This window comes from Chelon labrosus, assembly GCF_963514085.1.
Source record: "Chelon labrosus genome assembly, chromosome: 18".
Classification (NCBI taxonomy): domain Eukaryota; kingdom Metazoa; phylum Chordata; class Actinopteri; order Mugiliformes; family Mugilidae; genus Chelon; species Chelon labrosus.
This window is the reverse complement of record NC_140351.1, coordinates 22,951,732-22,965,805: the sequence shown is the minus strand read 5'-3', so window position 1 is coordinate 22,965,805 and position 14,074 is coordinate 22,951,732. Positions and strand designations below refer to the sequence as shown.

Genomic DNA, 14,074 nt, shown 5'->3' with positions numbered 1-14,074 from the left:
GGGAAGTTAGTAGCAGGCAGTTGAAATTAAACTGGTTTGTGGTGTTTAGATCTATGCTTCCTTCGCACAGCCACTAAGGTGGCCTGAATTACTGGTTGTTTGGTCTGCAACTACTGTCAAAATACTCTGTTTATTACCGATGCCGTTTGTGCTAAAGGAGGCAGAGGGAAAAATAAAACTTCTGACACACCAAGCAGAAGAAAGAAGACCACAGGGAGAGACACACAGCCTTCAGCCAAGCTAGTGGAAAAGCATGTTAAGTATAAAATGAGCAATGGCCATGCTAAGAAGTTGCAAGAGAACGGTATAGTATAGTACGCAGAGAAATGTTGTTATATATGTTGCATTCACACGCATCCATTAGCAGAAGCACAGGCACACCACACTATACACCTACTGCAATCTTCAAACATGCACCGATCAGGCATAACATTATGACCACCTTTCTTATATTGTGTAGGTTTCTCTTATGCCTCAACAGTTGTGACTTATCAGAGAACAGGTGGTTCTGAGGGTGTCCTTTGGTGTTTGGCAACAGAATGTTGTTAGTGGGGGCCTTTGGGTCCTGTGGGTTGAGGGGAGGGGCCTCTGTGGATCATCCCACAGATACTTGATCAGTTTGGGATCTAGTGAATTTGGAGGCCAGGTCAACACTTTGTGCTGTTCTTCATGTGTTTTTGAGTTGTTCCAAAAGTGTTTGTGTGTCTGTGTCAGGCTGCATCCTGCTGGGGATGGCTGCTGCCATCAAGAGTGTCATTGCTATGGGGTGGAGGCATCTGGTCTGGTCATGGTGCTACATGTCTAAGCAACATCCACACCAATGAATGCCAGGTCCAAAGGTTTCCCAGCAGAACACTGGATTGTCACAAGATGGTCAATGTTATACACTTCTCCTGTTGGTGGTTTTAATGCTGTGGCTGATCGGCGTATGCAACATATAATAATAATAATAATAACCTGAGTACTTCAGAAAATGTCTGACCATCTTAAAGCCTGCTCCAACTCAACATTATCTTCCATTGCAGACTCTTTCATGCTCCTACGTTGCCATGCACTTTATACTGTATAGCACGAGGGGTTGGCAAACTTTTCCACGGAGCATTAGTGGCATCATTAACCTAACAACAATGACAAAATCCTTAAGGGACTTTGCATTTGTGCATGGTGGTAGATTGTTACCTTAGGTTGAAAGTGTATGCAAATGATACACATGTGTATGGGTGTACGTTCAGGTGTACATTCAAATTAACGTGGTCCAAAGCCTTCTTATAAAGGGGGATGTCTTTTATGTACATACAGTGCTCCTTAAAAGTATTTGCATCCTTCAAAATTTTCTACATTTCTGCATAAAAATCTCACTAAATGTCAGCAGATTTTCACACAAGTCCTGAAAGTAGACAAAGGGAACCCAATCAAACAAATGAAACAGAAATATTATGCTTTGGGATTCGTTTATTCAGGAAACTGACCCTACATTACATATCTGTGAGGTTCAAAAGTTAGTGCACCGTTAATTTCAGGGCCATCTCTCCATCCATTCCATCTGTTCAGAAGTGTTTCCAATCAATGTAACGAGACTCAGGCGTCATTCAGTGTCCCATTTAGTTTGGAAAATCAGGGATTTGTCTCAGTCTGATCTTCACAACACATGTCTGTGGATGGCAGGGACAAAAGAGCTTTCTAAAGAGCTCAGAAAAAGAGTTGTTATTGATCATCAGGCTGGAAAAGATTACAAAACCATCTCTAAAGAGTTTGGAATCCACAAATCCACAGTCAGACAGATTGTGAACAAATGGAGGAGATTTAAGATGACCATCAAAGATCACTCCAAAAGCATGACACACATTAGTCCAAGAAGTCACGAAGGAACCCAGGGGTACATCTGAGCAGCTAAAGGCCTCTTTCACATTGGCTAATGTTGATGAATCCACCATCAGGAGAACACTGAACTACCATGGTGGACATGGCAGAGTGGCGAGAACAAAGACACTGCTCTCCAAAAAGAACATTTCTGCTCATCTGCAGTTTGCTAAACATCATGTGGACAAGCCAGAAGACTACTGGAAAAATGTTTTGTGGACAGCTGAGTCCAAAGTAGAATTGTTTGGTTTATATGAAAGGCTCATATCTGGAGAGGAAACAACACTGCATTCCAGCATCAGAACCTTAATAAACATGGGCATGCTAATGTCCTTGTTTGGGTCTGTCCTGGGACCAGGATGCAGCAAATTATTGGTGGATGTCAGGATAGCCGTCCTTTGAGCTGAATCTTAAGAGAAACTGGGTAATGCAGCAAGACAACAAGCCCAAGCACGCAGGTTGTTCTACAAAAGAATAGAAAGAAATACACAATATTTCTGTTTCATTCGTTTGACTGGGTACTCACTGTCTCCTGTCTGGACTTGTGTGAAAATCTGCAGAGGTTTTGAGCCATTTTTATGCAGAAATGTATTTTATGGATTGTTACTGTTGTTACTCATTGCTTTAAGACTAATGCCGTAACAGTGTTATTAAAGAAAAAGAAACTTAAATAATTATATGACTTTATGACAAACCTAAATGTTTTGGTCCACTCGTGTAGGCCCCTGTGACACTGCATTCATCAAAACTGTGGATCTACAATGAGATATGAAATTACAGCACATCATTAGGAAAGTCAGTACAGCTTGAAATGCATAGAACACCACAGAGAGCATTCACCTTTTTTTCTTTTTTACATTGCCACAGTTTACAAAGCCAGAAGTTGTGTTTTTTTAATCACAATAAATACACAAGTTGGATTCTTAAATACTGAGTTTTGCGTTCCGTTTTGTACCTCAGAAGACCATCTTTTTCAAACATTAACACTGTTTTTGAGTTGTCTGAACAGTATAATCCATGGTTTAAAGATGGGAGTGGATCACCGAGGTAAAACTAAAGACAAAGAGAAATATCTGCAACACTGCTACTCCAGTAGTCCGCTAAAGGAAATAGAACTGGACAGGAAATAAAACAATCTTGTGCATTTTGGTCAAAATTGAGATTACATTCAAATCAATGAAGCATTTTTCACTGCTCAAGAAAGTAAAATGAATGGTTTGAATTCATTTTAATTATCACACCTAAATATTACTCCTACTATAATGCGAGCGACAAAACAGATTGCTACAATACAGTTTCCTTTAACTTGCCTCTTCCATTTCAAATGATTCCCTAGCCTGCCCTGGACCCGTTTTCCTCTGAAGAAAACTTTTGTCTGCCGGGGGGTAGCCTTCCGTCATGGATGCAGAGTTGAGTGTTCCCTCCTGGGCTTTAAAAGAAGCCAGTTGAGGCTGGGAGTCAGGGCTTGGATCAATTTCTTGTTCCTCCGCCAGAGGAATCTCCACAGGTCCAGATTTATCTCTTTTTAATGCGACTTTGTTGTCTCTAAGCCTTGCTGTGGTTTGCTGTGACTCAGGTGCACCATAGTGAAAGGATCTGGCAGCAGGTAGAGATAGGTCCTGGGTTTTATAGTTGTGCATTTGCCTGAGTGACTTCTTTGATGCTCGCCTGAACAGCATGCCCATGCGCCTTCTCCTCTCCTGGGCCTCAGGAGGCAGGTCAGGTCTTGATCTGAGAGGAGAAGAGAAAGGTCCCACCAAGCAGCTGAATGCTGTAGTTACCTGCTGTAGAACCTCAAGCTGTCTAAAACGACCTGATTGAGAGAGGAAAATAGCAAAAACACAGAAAAATTACTTTGGAACAGGAATCTTTCAATGAACCAAACAACAGTTAAAGCAGCATCCACTTATACATTATGGACAGAGACGCAGCTTGTAAACTGAAGCTTGAAAACATTAAATCCTATTACATATCGTGTACATGAATGAGGAGCTGTTTCATCGTCCATGTTTATACAGTCTATGGTTAAAACCAAAACGCTGTCAGCCTCTAGTCTAGTTTTTAAGGCTAATGCTAAGTACATTAGCCCATGGTTTTGGGGAGAACTCTGAACTGTGTAAATTGTAAATATGAGTTGTTATTACTATTACAGTGGTGCAATGTTTACGTTTTTCTATCATGTCAAAGATTCTGTGGTTAACTCAACTAGCACTAGAGAGTGTAATTCCAAACACCAACACCATGAACTGTATCTTCTGCTCTTGATGTACTCTGAACACGGGATAAACCCAGTTTGCAGAGGCACCATGACACATTAGTTAAACACAACAGCAGCTTGAAGAATGAAGTTGTTCATTGTATTTGTTCAGCTGTGGTACGTGTACTCTCATGACAGCAGTGCTACTGACCATATCTCTGAAGCCTTAAAATAAAACAGCACAGTATTACTTCTGTAAGTGAAGGCAGTATAATGCATTCATTATCAAAGGTTTTCTAGTTAAAATGGGGAACTAATTTACTGCTTGTCCTTGTAAAATGTATCATTATAAGGCCAGTCTAGATTCCATTTATAATGTATTGCTATACATATATTTACAGTATATGTCATGTTCATTATATCATTATATCAGTTCAAGGGCCCCCTTACAGCCAGAAATCAAAATCATCTACCTCCAGCGGGCTAAGAACTATCCTATCAGCATCAGCACAGGCAGATCACTGACCCTTTCAAAGGGCTAAGTCTGATATCCGTGAGTTGTGGTTGGAGTTGGAGGGCCTCTCCAGAAGTTTTTGTGGAGGGCCCAAATAGACTACTTTAGACAACTTTATCCCTACCTCCAATCAGTGTATAATCATAGTGTCTTAAACATATTAGCACATAATTGGTTAATCTAAGCAGTCTGTTGGTGAAAGTCTTGTATCCAAACTTGGTTCTACATATTTTTTTCTGGGATACCTTAGCTCTAATGAACGAAAGTAGAAATACTTTCCGCCGTTTGTTTTGAAAGAACTTACTCTGGACTCCACTGAGTCATCTAAAACCTCTAGGATTAACTAGAATCCAAACCATGAGCAGTCCAGTATTGGACCTCACCAGTGTTCTTCTAACTGAACGTGTATTGCAGCCAGGTTACAGTATTTTGTACATTCCAACCAGAATTAATTAATTGTGACTTACTGCTGACATCTGGGTTCTCAAGGTCCAGTCGGTTCTTCTGGGCCTCCAGAAACACCTGGAGATTTATTCCTCTTGCATGAGACTGATGATTGATGAAACGGGCCGGAATGCGTCCGGAGAGGTCAGGTTCATCACAGCCAAACCCCAAGTCTAAAAGAACCTCCTCTGGGTCGTCATTCCACAGGTTGAGTATATCCATCACTCTGCCAGCAGCAGAAGGAGAAATAGAGCATTGCTCAAAACACAGAGTGTCACAACACTAATAAAACACAGTCACTAAACTGGTCTACTGAAATGCATAAGTGTCTAACCTGAGTGGTTTGGAGTGACCAGAAGCTGCTGAGCTGAAGCTGTCGCACTTATTGAGGGGTGAACTTGATCCACTTGACCTGTACATGTACAATAAACAGCATAGTGTTCACATATACATTGTGTTCTAATTGATATTTACGGCCCGCAACCCTTAACAGGACTAAGCAGGTATAGAAGATGAATGAATGACTGAATGATATTTACGGACTGCTGATACTACAATCTATTATTCAGCTTGATGACACATGATGTCACATTTGTATTTATAATGTAATTGAGTAGTTAAGTTTGAAACACATTATGCATATTTAAACACAGTAAACACCTGATGATTTTATTTATTTGCTTTATACCGTGCATCCTTCAGAATTTTTTGCATTTCTGTATAAAAATGACTCAAAACTTCAGCAGATTTTCACCCAAGTCTTTAAAGTAGACAAAGACAATCAAATCAACTAATTGAAACAGAAACATTTTACTTGTGCATTTGTTTAGTCGGGAAAATGAGCCAATACTACATGTCTGTGAGTTGCGTAAGTAAGTGCACCTCTAGGATAGAAGTTCATTTCAAGGGTAAATTAGAGTCCATTTGTTCAGTGTTTCCAATCAGTGTGATGAAACTCTTGTCTTGGTTGAGGTCTTTTTGGATTTGTGTTTTTTTTACCTGCATACTCTGCAGCGCCTTTTGTTCCAGATTCTGTGATTTTATTAAAGTCATTTTTGTCTTCTGGCTCTATGGTGTAATGGCAAATTGGCAAGAACAAAGGCACTGCTCTCCAAAACCAACATTTACGGTTTTCTAAACATCACGTGGACAAGCCAGAAAACTACTGGGGACAGATGAGACCAAAGTAGAATTGTCTGGTTTAAATGAGAGGTGTCATGTTTGGAGACGTAGAACCACTGCATTGCAGCAACAGAACCTCATCCCGTGTATGAGACATAAGGGTGGTAATGTTCTTGCTTGGGCCTGTTTTTGCTTGCCATCATTGATGGACCAATGAATTCTGAATTACACAAGCCAATTCTAAAGGAGATGAGCTGAATCTTAAGAGAAACTGGGCTGCACAGCTGGACAATGAGCTCAAGAGCACAAGAAGTTGTATAAAATGGTTAAATAAGAACAAAATTAATGGTTTGGAACGGCCAAGTCATAGTCCTGACCATAGTCTGATAGAAATGTTGTGGAAGGACCTGAAGCAAATGGTTCATGCAAAGAGTAAACCCTCTAACATATCAGAACTGAAGTAGTTCTGTGCTGAGGAAAGGGCTCGCTGTAGCCGACTGATAGGCAATTACCAGAAATGTTTAGTCACGGTTATAGCTGCTCAAAGAGGTCACACCAGATACTGAAAACAAATGTTTACATACTTTTGCAATTCACAGATATGTGGATATTTTTGAATAAATGAATGCTCGAGTATAATTTTGTAAAGTTCTGAGTCATTTTATGATGAAATGTAAAAAAAAAAAAAAACGAAAAGCAGATGGGTACAAAAACCTCTGAGCTGCACTATATAGAGTTATAGGGTGGCACTGCTTCTGTCAATTGGACTGCTTGACCAGTCCGACAAAATGAAATTAATGAAAATAATCTACCAAATGCACAATTTATTCTTGTTTGAGTACCATTTGTTTTTTTTGTTTTTTTTTTAAATTAAACAATATATATGTGTGAGGCGTACTGTGTAGAAACATATGCAGTAAGAATCGGTGGACTCAGAGCCACAGACACACACTTGGTCTGCAAACAGAAAATATAGGCAGGAAATGAATGCTACCCTTTTTACATTTTAAGCTTAATCATCATGGGTTAAATCTACACATAATAATTTAATACTAAAGTCATATTTCAAAATGGTATTGATTTAAAAACCTAATGTGTTACAAGACAGTTGTTGTGCAGCCTATAGTCAATTACACAGTTAAACACAAAGACCTGTTGATTACTGATTGATATACTGTTGGCTAATGAACTGTGGAGAATGCTTGGAAACTCCATCTCCGACATCTTTCCATAAAAACACATTACTGAAAAGATCAAATTTTCAAACTGTTAAATTAAGGCAAATACGGTATTATTATTATTAAGGTAAACACATCATTTACTTTGTGCACATTAGAAAATAAACGTGAATACTTTTGCCTTATTACCTTTAATAAACATATTTCCATTGCCACAACCCTCTTTGAAAGTGTAAACCTTGTAGCTGAAACATGCAGTTACACCCTCAAACACATCAACTTTTAAAGCTATAAGATTATTGAAAACTGCGGCCGTGAAAAAGACAACTATTTTGTACTCACATTTTAGAGCTGGTCGTTGCTGAAGAACCCTAGCTTGTTGTGTTGGCTCTATCCTAATTGCCCTATTCCTTGCTGGTCATATTTTCTGTATCGCTGCAAAGCATTGAAATAACTTTCCTCTGATACCGACGCTTTCTATGCAAACTTTATATGCTGTGTGGGGCCAGCATTATTTGCCTGGTAAATATGACTGGTAGTTACAGAATGTGTCCATCGATCGCTTTAGGTCTTGGAGCTGTTATCACAACTTAAACCTTAAATTTTCCGTCAAACATGCACTACAGCAATATGTAACTTTAGAATAGTGTTTAAACTAACTATTGAAACAGGCCTCTGCAAATATGTATATTATAGGAAGAGCTGTTGAGATCCCTTTTGCATAAAGTTATCAGTTCAACCCAACTGTGCTTGTTTTAAGAAGAGCATAATGGCTTTTTAACATATTTCACTTGCAGTACCTTCATCACACAGTTAAATGCTGTGCTTAGTGTTTGTCTACACACATCAGTAACTATGTTCCTTAAACATACAGTTATCCTGTTGTACTGTTGAATATGCCATTAACAGTGCACATTCACTATACAGACAAAACATGGCAGAGAGATACTCAGGTCAGCAGTGTTTTTTTTTTTTGTTTTTTTGTTTTTTTGGTTCATGTTTTTCAAGTGAAAGGTTTTAATTTACTTAAGCTGATTGGAATCACTTGTCTCTGCAACCTGAGCATAATGTTTTGGCTCCACCCAGGGATAACACATTATGTAGCTGTGACTCTGATGCTACCCTATGAGTTTTACTTAATGGCACTAAAATGAAATACAAAAAAATATATATATATAACAAAAAAAAAACAATGAAGTCGAAAATAGTGAAATGAAACTTAGTGATTAATATTTTTTTAAACACATGGTTACCACAAGGCATATGGGTTGTATTATAATGTGCGGTTGTTATCTTCTTTAGTGTACTTAGCACATGCTTGGAGTTCAATTTATTAAAATACCCAACAGGATCTTAAACGGCAGAGCAGAGATGGCATGGAACAAATGTCCACAACACAAATATTCAGTATCTCTTTCTTAACTTTTTTTTTCGCTTACTCATAGTATTTTAAGTATATATTAAGGAATAGCAACTCTACGACTGGAGGAATGAAAAAAGAGAGGGCATGAATTTTCAGCTGAGCTGGAGCTTCTGTTAAAGAGTTATAAGGAATATAGTGAGAGATGATTTCAACTAGTTACTTCCACAACAGCTTTAAAAGCATGAGAGTTTGGGTAGCCAACAAATGAAATGATTAAGTAACCATCTTCTTCTTACAAAATTTATATTATAATGTGGCAGTCATAGAGCAAGATAAATACTCAGAGGAAGAGCAATTAGTCTGTTGTCAGTGTATAAAGTATCCAAGGACACACAGCCCAACCCACAGCACTCTGCTAACAGCTAAGCTGCTACTGCTGCTACCGGTTCTAATGGTTTTCAGGTCTCACCAGATTAATGTCTGCTAACAGAGTGCATCAGTGCTTGGAGATACTCACAGCAGAACAGTGGCTGATAGTGTGATTCCTATGAATGTAGTCATGTCTTACCCTGCTCTTGTTATGACACTACATACAGCTGCTTTGCTTGCCATGCATGCAAAAACCTAAGTTGCCTCAAAACTCAAAATCCTACATATTTAAACTTACTCAGCGCATTGTATCCTGGAAAAAAAATTAAAAATAGTTTAAGAGATTCTGTCAACTCTCCAGTGGTGTTGGAATACACACTCTTCACTTGAGCTTGTTGTTTCTAAATTGAGCCTGTTAACAGAATGTGCTAAGAAAGAATCCCTGCTGACGACAGCCCCTTATAAGTCCAGGACAGGGCAGTGTTTACCTTCAGCACCCAAAGACATCAGCCTCCATAGAGGCTCTGCAATGGAAACAGTACACAGCAACATGAGAACCAAAAAAGGATTTGTACAGGTGGCCAGGCCAACAATTAAATATTGATTCAATGTAATCTTCTGTCTAAGGACCTCTCTGTGTTGGTCCTTAGTCCAAAATAAAACATTAAAGTCTGTTGCCCCAGGGATACATTTGCCCTAAGGACATTTACAACTTATGTAGGCACACCACAAACTACAAATTGATCAGGAAAACTCTCTCTAAAGTCTTCAAACTGATGTTTCAGTTTACTGTCTTGTGTTCTACTGTTGGTCATGGTCTTGGTTATGTTGAGCTCTTTTCCAGAGACTCAAAACACACCAGACCAGTTACTCCACAAGTATTACAGAAAAAGCCTTCACAGTACTGCAATCCGTACACGAGACAGTACACCTCCAGGACTAAACACTACTCTTTTTATCCCAACAAGAAGAAAGCTGTGGCTCTTTTAGAAGAGTGTGTTGTCCACATGGGTGACGCCTAGAAATGTAATTTGCAGTTTGTACCGGTCAAGGAAAGTGGAACATTTTTCTCCTGAAAACGGCAGTTTGATACCTGTTACGGTTTGGCCGCAATTAAAGATTATGTTTTGACAAAATTTTGGAAGATTTTGAGAAATCTTAAGTTAATAATGCATCCCTATGGGCTCACTCTAACTTCTGACTTTCTTCAGAATTTTGAAAAAAAATTGCTCCTGGCCACGATTTAATATGTGCATAGACATCAAAACATGGGAATTTTTGTTGGCTTTCAAACAATTCAATTTCAGCTCCAGCTACATCTACAGGCTCCACTGAGCGGGGAGTGTGCTGACCTCTCTTTGAATTTTTCCCTGTGTGTGTGTGTTCGTATGATTTTTACGCACACTATCCATGGCTGCCTTCACTCACCTGCTGACTCATCAAAGTTAGCAACAGATTAGCCTTGTGACGTTTGCAAACAAACCGAATCCATTGACCCGCTCTTTAAAACGAACTATGAGAAAGAGCCGCACTTAAAAGCCGTTCTTTTTTTTTTCTTTTTCTCTTTTTTTGCTTTTTTCTTGCACACACCAGAAGGAGAAAAGGGGATGAGCACAGCAGAGTACACGCGCAGTGCTTATTTGATATGCAAATATCGCATGACGTCATCTGAGTAGTCCATCCCTTTGTGAGTGCCTCAGTATGCAGCGGTCTCAAGAAGGGGCAGGTCATGCTAAAATGAGTTAACCCCAGGTTGGCATCTTAAAAATAAATAAATACCAAAATGAGTCACTGGTTTGAACGGCTCTTTGAAAGGAATGGATCCACAAGATCTGGCTCCCTTCAAAACCCATCTCTACAACAGAAGCCTGGCTGAGGACAACTCTTTAACAATATAAAATCCATCATGGCCGCCACAATAAGCAATGACTAACATCCATCAGTATCACATTTCCTACACAGTCAACTCTGATACACACACGCATATATACAGACTGTCATTTTAATATGACTCCTCAGAACATTACAGTTGGAGGGCAGAGCCCGACCACCAATAACCCCCCGCCCCCCGCCCCCCCATTCAAAGGCATTAATTGCCATGGCAACAACTGTCAAGAGCTGATTGATTGATTAAAAGCCACATTTCCCAAATAGATATTACAATAGAGACAACAAAACCACCCAGTGCTTTACAGAGAGTTTGCAGCATTGGAGATTTTATTTTGAAACTTTAACAAATCATCAGGGACCAAAGGGTCCAATGGCTATGTCTGATTTTCAAAATAAATGTACCAAACTACTCCTACCAAATAAAAGCATGTAACAGTAACCAGAACCTAATAAAGAGGTTGTATAGAAGCCATGCATTTCAAAGGGCTTTGTGTATGTTGTATTTTCAAAAATAAAAGTTCCCAACTACTTAAAATAAGTAGGTTCCAAACGTTAAAAGTAGCTCATGTGCATTTGTGACAGTTACACTTTCACATATTTATACATCGTATGAAATGACAGCAGCAGCACTGGGACATTCAAAATTTCTGGAGTTACAGAATTTGAATAGACGGATGAATGAACTCTTTCAGTTATTGAATTCACATGTATATTGTGGAGTAGATTAAAGTAATAAAAAAAAAAAATTCTGTTCTCTCTGACACACATCCTACACACAGGTGTTGACCTATTTAATATAGTAAAACCATTTAAGGTTTCTTCTGTGTTATTGCCATATATTTGTTATTCTCTATACCATATACCATAAGCTGGTGAAGATGACTTTCTGTAATTATACAGAGGAACACCTTTGTAAAGTCCTCAAAGGCTAAGACCTGGAACTAACCCAGTACAGCAGACAATTACGTCTTATATTACACAACCAACAATCAATCAAGGTGAGGGAGGAGGCAGAGGCATTAAGGTCAATTTGCTGTTCCCATGGTTTCATGGTTTTCTCAACCACTATTTGCATACTGTTTGAATGGGTTTGACTCAAGGATGGGCTGGGGTTAAAGAGGAGGAGGATAACACACACTGCTCAGCAGCAACATGTATAAATTCATGTCTTAAAGCATGGCCTTTGATTTCACTCCATGTCATTTTTAGTGTAATTAAGTCATTAGAAAAAAGACTTTCAAATTCAGGAAGACAAAATGAGAAAAAGCACTAGAAGCAAAACAGTAAGAACATGTGCCTGAAGGCGACGGTGACAAGGAAAAACTCCCTTTAAACAGGAAGAACCCTGGAGCAGAACCATGGATACATACATCTGACTAAAAGCTTGTATGTAATCTGATGATGAGACTAATACAACATACAGCTGATGATGTTACATGACAGTGTCTTAGCAGTGTCTTAGTCTTCAACTGAAACTTTAGTTCTAGTGAGTAGTGACCTGTCCAGGGTGTACTCTGCCTCTTTCCATATGACAGCTAGGATAGGCTCCACCCCCTCCTCGCTACCCTCTAGAGGAATTCAGTGAGTGAGTTTCTTCTATTGAAAAATTGCAGTAATTTCTGCACTTTGCAAATTCCTCCCATGGACCAGATTGGACCGTCTGGTGGGCTGGTTTTGCACTACGGGCCGCATGTTTGACAGCCCTAGTAGATGTCAACTATTGTTGCAGTTTCTTATAATGACTTCTGTGGCATAAGACATACAGTGTGATGCTTTAGCATTCATTATACACTGCCTGGCCAAGAAAAAAGCCCCCACCTGGATTTAACTAAGCAAACAGGTACGAGCCTCCTATTGAATAATTACTGCATGGGTGATTATCTTTCAGCTGGCAACAAGTTATTTAACCCCAACTGATGCAATGAGTAGCGTCTCATTTCTTAAACAACCGTGTCTTCAGTTTGCTAGATGAAGTGATGCACCCATCATGTCTAGTGCCTACTGTATAGGACTTTGGGGGCAGTGCTATGATCTGGGGTTGCTGCAGTTGCTCAGGTCTAGGTTCAGCAACATTATGTGCCCAAAGAATGAGGTCAGCTGACTACCTGAATATACTGAATGACCAGGTTATTCTTCCCTGATGTTCATGGGCATATTCCAAGATGACAATGCCTGGATTCATGGGGCTCAGATTGTGAAAGAGTGGTTCAGGGAGCATGAGACATAATTTTCACACATGGATTGGCCACCACAGAGTCCAGACCTTAACCCCATTGAGAATCTTTGGGATGTGCTGGAGAAGGCTTTGTGCAGTGGTCAGACTCTCCCATCATCAATACAAGATCTTGGTGAAAAATGAATGCAACACTGGATGGAAATAAAACAATGCCACAGCAAATGCGTGTTGTAATCAAAGCTAACAGTCCAGCGAAATATTAGAATGTGTGACTTTTTTTTAATGGTGACTTTTTTTTTGTCAGGCAGTGTAATTTCTATCACAGAGCTCTTGGTCCATCTTTAAAAAGCACTCTAGACTACTAGAGAAATGCCCTGAGTCGAAAGGAAAAGAAAAAAAGAAATAGAAAAACATTGTACTCACCATCATCTACCAGTTGAGTGAAGAAAGCAATAAAAAGTTCTTGTATTAAAAACATTGCTTCATTTACAACTGAAGGAGAAAGATCCCCACTGGTCAGACTGCTTCCTGCAGCAGCTTTGCATCTTACTTGCAAACGCAGATCACATTTTACTAGGAGGGGGAAAAACGCACACACGTGTTGCACGCTCACACTGCGATAACAAGCTCAGCTCAAATGGATTACTTTTTATTCTTAGAAAGTTACTGCGAACTGCTGTATGGTTTTAAGATCTGATTTGAGAACTGGGATGACCTCAAACACAAGAAAAGGGGAAAATTTCAAAATGAATTCAATTCAAATAATAAAATATGGTCTGTTACTCAAGCAGGTGTTAACCATAGGGCAATTAAATCTGAGCATTTGACTTCAGTGTCCAAATGACAAGTTGTTATATAAACTCGTGTCCATTCGTTCCATTACACTAATACTTGCAATCTCAAGAGGTTTACTACTAATGGTTTTGGTAAGCCCATAATCCAAGGATCATCTGTTGCCAAG

The 14,074-nt window shown here is 39.3% G+C and overlaps 1 protein-coding gene across 1 annotated transcript; it reads right to left on the bottom strand.

Moving 5' to 3' along the window:
- Nucleotides 1-2,880: 2,880 nt before the first annotated feature.
- Nucleotides 2,881-6,587, bottom strand: itprid1 (ITPR interacting domain containing 1). Its single transcript, XM_084566810.1, has 2 exons — nucleotides 5,039-6,587; nucleotides 2,881-3,673 (listed from the first exon to the last, which is right to left on the bottom strand). Exons 1-2 carry the CDS (start codon nucleotides 5,235-5,237, stop codon nucleotides 3,162-3,164), a joined length of 711 nt encoding a protein of 236 aa, XP_084422936.1. The 5' UTR covers nucleotides 5,238-6,587; the 3' UTR covers nucleotides 2,881-3,161.
- Between the last annotated feature and the right edge of the window lie 7,487 nt (nucleotides 6,588-14,074).

Excerpts from the sequence above, each read along its gene's own strand:
- itprid1 (XM_084566810.1), bottom strand. The coding sequence starts at position 5,237 with ATGGATATACTCAACCTGTGGAATGACGACCCAGAGGAGGTTCTTTTA. Across the intron at positions 3,674-5,038 it reads TGAGAACCCAGATGTCAGCA|GTCGTTTTAGACAGCTTGAG; the intron begins GTAAGTCACAAT and ends TCTCTCAATCAG.